Genomic DNA, 10,289 nt, shown 5'->3' with positions numbered 1-10,289 from the left:
GCTAGTGTTTGTTCAGTGTAAGCTGAGGAAATAGCACCTCACTTTCTGCTTGGGAATCCTACAGTCTTCATGACTCAATATCGAGTTCAATTATTTTAGGGTTTAGCATCTTCCCATGTCCTTACCCTGACCCCCACACACCAGACCTTGTCATCACGTGTCGACAGGCAGGAGGCTGGAAGGGCACAGCAAGCCAAGCAGCATCAGGAGGTGAAGAAGTCGATGTTTTGGGTGTAACCCTTCTCCACCTTCTAATGCTGCCTGGCTTGCTGTGTTCATCCAGCTTCCTACCTTTCTACTCTGGATTCCAGCATCTGCAGTTCTTTTCTTTCTTGTCACCACATGGTCCTCACTCTTAACAATGTCTTCTTCAAATCCTCCCACTTTCTCCAGACCAAAGGGGTAGCCATGGGCACCAGTATGGGCCCCAGCTATGCCTGTCTCTATGTAGAACAGTCCATCGTCCATAGTTACACCGGCACCACTCCCCGCCTCCTCCTCCGCTACATTGATGACTGCACAGGGTGCCACCTTGTGCTCCCATGAGGAGGTTGAGCAGTTCATCAACTTCACCAACAGATTCCACCCCGACCTTAAATTCACCTGGACCATCTCTGACACCTCCCTCCCCTTCCTGGATCTCTCCATCTCCATTAATGACGACCGGCTTGACACTGTCATTTCTTGTTATACTTGGATTCCTGGATTACACTTCTTCTCTTCCCCCCACCCCCACCTCCTGCAAAAATGTTATCCCATATTCCCAAGTCCTCCGTCTCTGCCGTATCTGCTCCCAGGAGGACCAGTTTCACCACAGAACACATCAGATGGCCTCCTCTTATAAAGATCGTAATTTCCCTTCCCACGTAATTGAAGATGCCTTCCAACGGATCTCATCTATATCCCGCACCTCCGCCCTCAAACCCCACCTCTCCAACTGCAACAAGGACAGAACCCCCGGTCCTCACCTTCCACCCTACCAACCTCCGCATAAACCGCATCATCCGCTGACATTTTCGCCACCTCCAAATGGACCCCCAACCAGGGATATATTTCCATCCCCTCCGCTTTCCGCAAAGACCATTTCCTCCATGACTACCTGGTCAGGTCCACGCCTCCCACAAGCCCAACCTCCTCTCCTGGCACCTTCCCCTGCCACTGCAGGAATTGCAAAACCTGCACCCACACCTCTTCCCTCACCTCCATCCAAGGCCCCAAAAGAGCCTTCCACATCCATCAAAGTTTCACCTGTACATCCACCAATGTCATTTATTGTATCTGTTGCTCCTGATGCGGTCTCCTTTACAATGGGGAGACTGGACGCCTTCTCGCAGAGCGCATTAGGGAACATCTCCAGGACACCTGCACCAGTCAACCACACCACCCCGTGGCTCAACAGTTCAACTCCCCCTCCCACTCTGCTGATGACATGCAGGTCCTGGGCCTCCTCCACCACCACTCCCTCACCACCTGACGCCTGGAGGAAGAACGCCTCATCTTCCGCCTCGGAACACTTCAACCCCATGGCATCAATGTGAATTTCACCAGTTTCCTCATTTCTCCTCCCCTCACCTTATGCCACTTCCAACCTGCCAGCTTAGCACCATCCTCCTGAACTGTCCTACCTGCCAATCCTCCTTCCCACCTATCTGCTCCACCCTCCTCTCTGTACTATCACCTTCATCCCCACCTCCATCCACCTATTGTACTCTTGGCTACCTTCTCCCCAGCCCCACCTTGGAGACTCCCTGCCTCATTCCTGATTTTCCCGCTCCTCGGATGCTGCCTGACCCTGGTGTGCTTTTCCGGCACCACTCTAATCTTGACTGATCTCCAGCATCGGCAGTCCTCACGTTCACTTGTTACCACAAACAACCCATTGTCAGTCACCAATGGTTCCCATCAGCAGCTATTCATTGTCCCAGACTGACTTCCACTCATTACTTTGTCTACCCAACTGTTTTTTTCTCTCTCTCCACCTATCATTTACTCCTTCCCCCCCCTCCCTCCACACCCCCCCCCCCCCGCAGTTGGTCAGAGGCCACTTAAAAAAGTCAACCACATTGTTGTGCATCTGGTGTCACAGGTAGACCAGACGAGGTGAGGATGGCAATTTCCTTCCCTTAAAGAATATACAGGACAATATAGATAGACTGGAGAGTTGGGTGGCAAAGTGGCAGATAGAGTTCAATCCAGGCAAATGTGAGATGATGCATTTTGGGAAGTCTAATTCTAGAGTGAATTATACAGTAAATGGAAGAGCCTTGGGAAAAGTTGATGGGCAGAGAGATCTGGGCGTTTAGGTCCATTGTACCCTGAAGATTGTTGCACAGATGGATAGAGTGGTCAAGAAGGCATATGGTATGCTTGCCTTTATCGGATGGGGTGTTGAGTATAAGAGCTGGTATGTCATGTTAAAGTTGTACAAGACATTGGTTCGGCCGCATTTAGAATACTGTGTACAGTTCTGGTCGCCACGTTACCAAAAGGATGTGGACGCTTTGGAGAGGGTGTAGAGAAGGTTTACAAGGAATGTTTTCATTAGAAAAAAGGAGATTGAGGGGGGAACCCAATTGAGGTCTACAAAATTATGAAGGGTGTAGATAGGGTAGATAGAGATGAGCTTTTTCCCAGGGTAAAGGATTCAATAACGAGAGGTCATGCTTTCAATGTGAGAGGTGAAAAGTTTATGAGGGATATATGCGGTAAGTATTTCACACAGAGGTTGATAGGTGCCTGGAACATGTGGCCAGCAGAGGTAGTAGACACAGGCACGGTAGATTCAATTAAGATGCGTCTGGACAGATGCATGAGTAGGTGGGGAGCAGAGGGATACAGATGCTTAGGAATTGGGCAACGGTTTAGACAGTGGATTTGGATCGGCTCAGGTTTGGAGGGCCAAGGGCATGTTTCTGTAAATTTTCTTTGTTCTTTGAATATCAGTTAATCAGACGGGTTTTTCCAACAATCAACAATAGTTTCATGATTATCATTAGACTTTTTAATGCCCCAGATGTTTATTGAATTCAAATTCGACCTTTATGGGACACTTGGTCAAATGCAGCCTTGCTATCAAGGGCAGTCATTCTCACCTCACCTCTGGAATTCATCTGTTTTATCCACGTATGGGCTATGGCCATAACCAATGTTCTCTCTAAACTGGGTGGCTCCAGAAAAATGGTGTGCTGATGCATGGCTGTCATGTAGAGACCTTGGAGGTTCATTGAGTGGCTTAAAAAAGAGGGAATGTTGTCTGCAAGTATTGATTTTTCTCATTTGAGGAGAAAGTGAGGACTACAGGTGCTGGAGATTAGAGTTGAAAGTGTGGTGCCTGAAAAGCACAGCAGGGCATGCAGCATCCGAGGAGCAGGAGAATCGACATTTCTGGCAAAAGCCCTTCTTCAACAATGAGGCTGTGAGCCGACGGGTTGGTGAGATAAATGGACAAGGGCTGGGACTGGGGGGAAGATGGCTGAGATTGCGATAGATAGATCGAGGTGGGGCTTGGACTGGGGAGGGGAAGATAACTGAAAGTGTGATAGGTCAGAGAGGAGAGTGGGAAGAAAGATGGACAGATGGGACAGGTCACTAGGGCAGTGCCAGGTTGCAAGGTTGGGACTGGGATAAGGTGAGGGGAGGGGAAATGAAACTGGTGAAATCCATATTGATGCATGGGTTTGGAGGGTCCCGAGGCAGAAGATGAGGTGTTCTTTCTCTAGGTGTCGGGTGGTTAGGGAGCGGCAATGGAGGAGGCCCAGGACCTGCATGTCCTTGGCGGAGTGGGAGGGGGAATTGAAGTGCTGAGCCACAGGGTAGTGGGGTTGATTGATGCGGATGTCCCGGAAATGTTCTCTTACGCACTCTGAGTAAGCACTTTCTCATCTTTAAAATGAAAATGTAGAATTTATTTGGGTAGAACTTAGGTCATCTTTCATTATTATACTTAATGAAGAAAATTTAAAATTATTCTGTGCAATGGGATGATGAGGACAGTGTAATAAGAAAGGGAAGTTCTCTTAGGTCAATCCCACCACAGGGTCCAATAGACGCAAGAATGCCAAATATGAATTTGTCCAAAAGGCACCGTGAGAGACAGATTCCTCCAGAAAGTGAGTTGTTCAAAGCTGGTCCCAGAGCAATTGAAGATGAGCTCCAGTGGATGTGTTAGGATGGCCCGATAGCAAACCCCTGCTATACCTGCAGCAACACATTTCAGAAAGCTCAGCCCCTGCTCTGACCTTTGATACACAAGAAAAAAGCATTAATTGTTAAATGTTACTTAAGAAAAAAAACTGTACTGCACACCACAAACAAACAATCGTTGCACTGTATGTCAATGAGAGCACGGTCCATTATCTGTTCACGAGTTTGAAGTGACAGGTCAGAATCTGTGCATTTGCACCAAGGATTTACCCCCAGCATCCGAGGGGGAGGAGACACATAATTCTTGCAATGGACCGCCACAGGCCCCGCCTCCTTTCCCAGTGATTGGAGCCGGTCCACACCAGGCCCGCCCACATACCCGTCAGCCTACCCACCCACATTCTACGCCCGTTGCCCCTGTGATTGGTGTTGGGTCGAATATGTCTTCCCCCACCCCTTTTGAGTCGGACTGATTCCGTCACAATCTAGGCCACGCCCCCTACCCGTGATTGGAACCGAGCGACTGTCATCGCCGGTCGCAGACCTCCCCGCCCTATAGCGCTCTGATTGGAGAACCGTGCCGCCCTTTGCCCCACCCCTCGTCCAAGGCCCCACCCACTACACCTGCGATTGGAGCCGGGTCGCCCTCTCGCCCCGCCTCCTGTCGCGGGACCCGCTCCTGCCCCGTGATTGGAGCCTGGTAGCCCCTTGCCCCGCCCCCTGTCCCAGGCCCCGCTCCTGCCCCTGTGATTGGAGCGGGGTAGCCCCAGTTCCCTCCCCCGCCGGACTGCGAGCTCGAGCCCCACCCGCCACTCTGCAGACATGTCCGAGCTAAACTTCTTGGCTGTGGGTATTGTGTTGCTGGCAGCCTTCTTGCTGCTCAGCCTGTTGGTCCTGGCCTTGTACTCGGGCCTCCTGTCTGAGGTGACAGTGCGTTCCGGCCCGCCGCCCATCGGCGCTTTCACCGTGGCCTACAAGTACAAGCAGGGTCCTTACCGGGAAGCAGGCCGACTCTTCACTGAGATCACCAGCATCGCGCCCAAACTGAGCTCCATTGGCATCTACTATGACACGCCGAAGAAGGTAAGGCCTTGAGAGTTACCGGGTCCTGCTGCCCTTGCCGGGCCAGGCCAGGTCAGGTCAGGCCTGCCGCCAATGTCAGCTGGTCATGACGTCATTACTAGGGCTGGCCATCACTCTGGTGAGAGCCCAGACTCCCATTGTGCTGTTGGTGCACTGGGGCTGCCATGTAAACATAACTGTTTAACTATGGCAAAGAAGCAATAAATAGAAATGAGCGTACTGCAGCTTTGTTTTGAAATAAGAAAGATGTGTTGGACCAATATGAGTCATCCACAATGTTAGATCATATGATGTTGGAATGCAGTTAGGCTATTAATTCCATAGAGGCTAAGTTGCCAGTTTTATCTGTAGATCATAATGCCCTTCAAAATTTGATGGGTAGAAAGAAAGCAGGTCCAGAATCTCTTCTGCAGAGCATCTTCTCTCCACAGGTGCTGCCAAACTTGCTGAGTTTTCCAGCAGTTTATTTTTATTTGTGATTTCTACCATCCATAGTTCTTTGGTTTTTTTTTTGCTGTCGTTTTCTAGTCTGACCTCTAGACTCGCAGCAGTATGGACTGACCTGATTACTGTCTGGACAAGTCAGGATGAACAATATTTAGGCCTAGCCAGTCTCGCCAGAACCCATGAATGAATGAAGAAAAAACTCAATTCAACCTCTGTCTCCTGTGCTCCAAGGAGAATTCCCGGCCTTTCCAATCTTTACCCATAGCATTTCTTTGTTAATGATAATGCTTTTCAGTACTCTCTCTAGTGCAGGTACATGCTTTCTATAATGAAATGGTCAGAACTGCCACATTAGTGAAGGTTTGGCCTAACAATGATTTACAAAGTTTCAGCATAACCTCTTTCCTCTTAAATCTCAACTGCATCTCATTCAAGAATGAATATTATATGCTTTCTTAATCACCTTATTGATCTATACTGGTATGTTTAGGGATTGGTGGAAATTCACTCTGAGCTCCCTCATGAATGCCCTCAGAGTTGTTCAGCAGAGAACTTCAGCATTTTGACAGTGAAGGCATGACAATACCTTTTCAAGTCAGGATGGTGAATAACTTGGAGAGGAACTTGCAGCTGATAGTGCAGCTGTATTTGCCCTTCTTTTTCAAGACGTTAGTGGTCATAAGTTTGGAAGGTGCTGTATAAGGTTTCTCGGGTGAATTTCTGCAGTGCATCTTGTGGAAGGTACATACTGCTGCTACTGAGCATCGGTGGTGGAGAAAGTGGATGATTGTTATATGGTGCCAATTAAGTGCTTTGTGCTGGATGATATCACAATGCTTGAGTGCAGTCACAACACACGATCAGGCAAGGCATGAGCATTCTGTCACATTCCTGGCATGTGTCTTGTAAATGGTGGACAAGCTTTGGGGAGTTAGTGAATGAGTTACTCACATGAATAATTAATGGGACATTCAGTGATGTCCTTGAATGTCAAGTGGCTTTTCTGGGTGGAATTTCATGTGCCACTTTCTACCCACCTGATCAATTAATTCCTAATTTCTTGCAGTTTACAGCTATCCTCTGCACTATCAATTATTCCATCAATTTCTCTGCAAACTTTCGTTGCCAAACCAGTAACATACTACCCAGGAATCATGTCTTCAGCCGCAGAAACAGCGTTATGCACTCTGTACCATTTGAATCTTGTCTCTCTATGACTGACTTTTCTCCCTTGTGATTCAGCCACTGATGGTGCCATGAACTTGGCTGTGGCTGTCCTTTGCAGAGAACTATGGCCTTCACGTGGTATTCAAAACTGATTATTGGTTTGTAAACAGGTTGCACCCTGGGGACTCCTGCATGAGCTACTTGGTCCTATCTGGAAGTCACCCATTCCTTCTCTGCCTGCATGCCCAGAAATTGTGTGGGGTAGGCCACCTCTACCTACCTCGGCACTGCCCTCACCTCTACCTACCTCGGCACTGCCCTCACCTCTACCTACCTCGGCACTGCCCTCACCTCTACCTACCTCGGCACTGCCCTCACCTCTACCTACCTCGACACTGCCCTCACCTCTACCTACCTCGACACTGTCCTATTCCCCCCTAGTCCAGGAACTCCCCACATACGTTCAAGACACCACCCACGCCCTCCACCTCCTCCAAGACTTCCGTTTTCCTGGCCCCCAACGCCTCATCTTCACCATGGATATCCAATCCCTCTACACCTTCATCCGCCATGACCAGGGCCTCCAAGCCCTCCATTTTTTCCTCTCCCGACGTCCCCAACAGTACCCTTCCACCGATACACTCATTCGTTTGGCTGAACTGGTCCTCACCTTTAACAATTTCTCCTTCGAATCCTCCCACTTCCTCCAGACCAAAGGGGTAGCCATGGGCACACACACGGGCCCCAGCTATGCCTGTCTCTTTGTTGGCTACGTAGAACAGTTGATCTTCCATAATTACACCGACACTACTCCCCACCTCTTCCTCTGCTACATTAATGACTGCATTGGCGCCACCTCGTGCTCCCACAAGGAGGTTGAGCAATTCATCAATTTCACCAACACATTCCACCCTGACCTTAAATTTACCTGGACCATCTCTGACACCTCCCAACCCTTCCTGGGCTTCTCCATCTCCATTGATGATGACTGACTTGACACTGACATTTTTTTACAAACCCATCGACTCCCACAGCTACCTGGATTACACCTCTTCTCACCCTATCTCTTGCAAAAATGCTATCCCGCATTTCCAATTCCTCCGCCACCGCTGTATCTGTTCCCAGGAGGACCAGTTCCACCACAGAACACACCAGATGGCCTCCTTCTTTAGAGACCGCAATTTCCCTTCCCACGTGGTTAAAGATGCCCTCCAATGCATCTCGTCCACATCCTGCACCTTCGCCCTCAGACCCCACCCCTCCAATTGTAACAAGGACAGAACGCCCCTGGTGCTCACTTTCCACCCTACCAACCTTCGCATAAACCAAATCATCTGCCGACATTTCCGCCACCTCCAAAGAGACCCCACCACCAGGGCTATATTTCCCTCCCCACCCCTTTCTGCCTTATGCAAAGACCGTTCCCTCCGTGACTACCTGGTCAGGTCCACACCCCCCTACAACCCACCCTCCCATCCTGGCAACTTCCCCTGCCACCGCAGGAACTGCAAAACCTGCGCCCACACCTCCTCCCTCACCTCCATCCAAGGCCCGAAAGGAGCCTTCCACATCCATCAAAGTTTTACCTGTACATCCACTAATATCATTTATTGTATCCATTGCTCCTGAAGCGATCTCCTCTACATTGGGGAAACTGGACGCCTCCTAGCAGAGCGCTTTAGGGAACATCTCCGGGACACCCGCACCAATCAACCACACTGCCCTGTGGCCCAACATTTCAACTCCCCCTCCCACTCTGCTGAGGAGATGGAGGTCCTGGGCCTCCTTCACCGCCGCTCCCTCACCACTAGACACCTGGAGGAAGAACGCCTCATCTCTGCCTCGGAATACTTCAACCCCAGGGCATCAATGTGGACTTCAACAGTTTCCTCATTTCCTCTTCCCCCACCTCATCCTAATTCCAAACTTCCAGCTCAGCACTGTCCCCATGACCTGTCCTACCTGCCTATCTTCTTTTCCGCCTATCCACTCCACCCTCTCCTCCCTGACCTATCACCTTCATCCCCTCCCCCACTCACTTATTATACTCTTATGCTACTTTCTCCTCACTCCCACCCTCCTTTAGCTTATCTCTCCACCCTTCAGGCTCTCTGCCTTTATTCCTGATGAAGGGCTTTTGCCCGAAACGTTGATTTTTCTCCTCCTCGGATGCTACCTGAACTGCTGTGCTCTTCCAGCACCACTAATCCAAAACCCACCTCTAGAAACATGCTATCCACATAGCTTCAAGACTCCATTCACCTCGGTAATGCTAGCTGCTATTTAAACTATGACACAGGTGTTCAAGCTCCTCTGGTTGATAATTTTTTTCCTACATGTGAGGTTGTCAGGACCATTTTTGAATTCCCATATTTAGTAAGATATGTAATCGATTGAGTGCTGAGTTATCCTGCTATACCTCTGTTAACGAGACAATTAGCTAAGCTTACCAGAAATTAAGTTTTGATTTCTCTTTAATCTGGTTACAGCTATCTCTAACCTTAATCCTTTAACTTTGAGTTTTCGAGTTGAAGATTGCTTTCTTAAAAAGAAAACAAATACTTGCAGTTGACTTCCTTGGTTTGCTCATACTCTATATTTGTTGTGCCAATTTTACATTTCTTTAGAATTCATAGAATCCCTCAGTATTTATGCCAATCATCTTTTCCCATGCTTCCCTGCACTGACTCAGGACACAGTCTTAAATAGAGGCTGCATAACTGAAATAGAATGGGAAAATGTTCAACAGGTCTGCAGTATCTGCAGAGACAGACGCAGGTTCAGGTTATTGACTGTTCAGAATTAAAAACGCCATTTCTAAGCAGCAAATCGAGTGCAGTATGGGCACCACACACACGCTCCCCCCTCCCCCCCTCCCCCCCCCCCCAAATTCAATTATAGGGCGCAGGCAAGAAATCCATAAAGTCTATGTGGTGCATCAAATATTATAGCACCTCAGAATTCTCAATAATTCCTGAACTATCTGTGTCTGTAAAGGTCTGTGACATCCATCGAAGTGTGACAATACAGACTGAAAGCTACAGTGCACTCTCCAAACTCAGTTGTAACAATATATGGAGGAGAATCTTCCAGGCTTACCTGAAGTTTTTAGAAGGTTGTGTAGGGGAACTTAATTGGCTGGGGGTAACGTTTCAGCCTCCCACAGTGAGTTAAGGTTTTGGTATTACTATCTCAGAACCTATCAGCTTTCCCAACTTCATCGTTAGGGGATCCTGTTTGGCATGTCATGAAGCACTGAGCAAACAGTGGCACATACCCTGACTGAGGACAGCAAATTATTCATTCTCTCTTGTGGTAGAACAAATTCCTATCTCTCATGAAGTCAGTCAGATTCTCAATGGACAACTGTAAAGTTTAAAGGTTCAATGAAAGTGCCCTGCAATGTCCATCCACAAATGATTCATCCTCTGCCTTATGATTGTGTCCAG

General features: G+C 48.7%; 1 protein-coding gene across 1 annotated transcript in view; it reads left to right on the top strand.

Moving 5' to 3' along the window:
* Window positions 1–4,851: 4,851 nt before the first annotated feature.
* Window positions 4,852–10,289, top strand: part of LOC132822411 (testis-expressed protein 264 homolog) — a 287,865-nt gene continuing 282,427 nt past the window's right edge. Inside the window, exon 1 of the mRNA XM_060835778.1 lies at window positions 4,852–5,226. Coding sequence (XP_060691761.1) covers window positions 4,966–5,226 — 261 coding nt within the window. The 5' untranslated portion in view covers window positions 4,852–4,965. The remainder of the gene's footprint in view (window positions 5,227–10,289) is intronic.

Source organism: Hemiscyllium ocellatum, chromosome 14 (assembly GCF_020745735.1).
Source record: "Hemiscyllium ocellatum isolate sHemOce1 chromosome 14, sHemOce1.pat.X.cur, whole genome shotgun sequence".
NCBI lineage: Eukaryota > Metazoa > Chordata > Chondrichthyes > Orectolobiformes > Hemiscylliidae > Hemiscyllium > Hemiscyllium ocellatum.
This window is presented reverse-complemented; position numbering and strand designations above follow the sequence as displayed.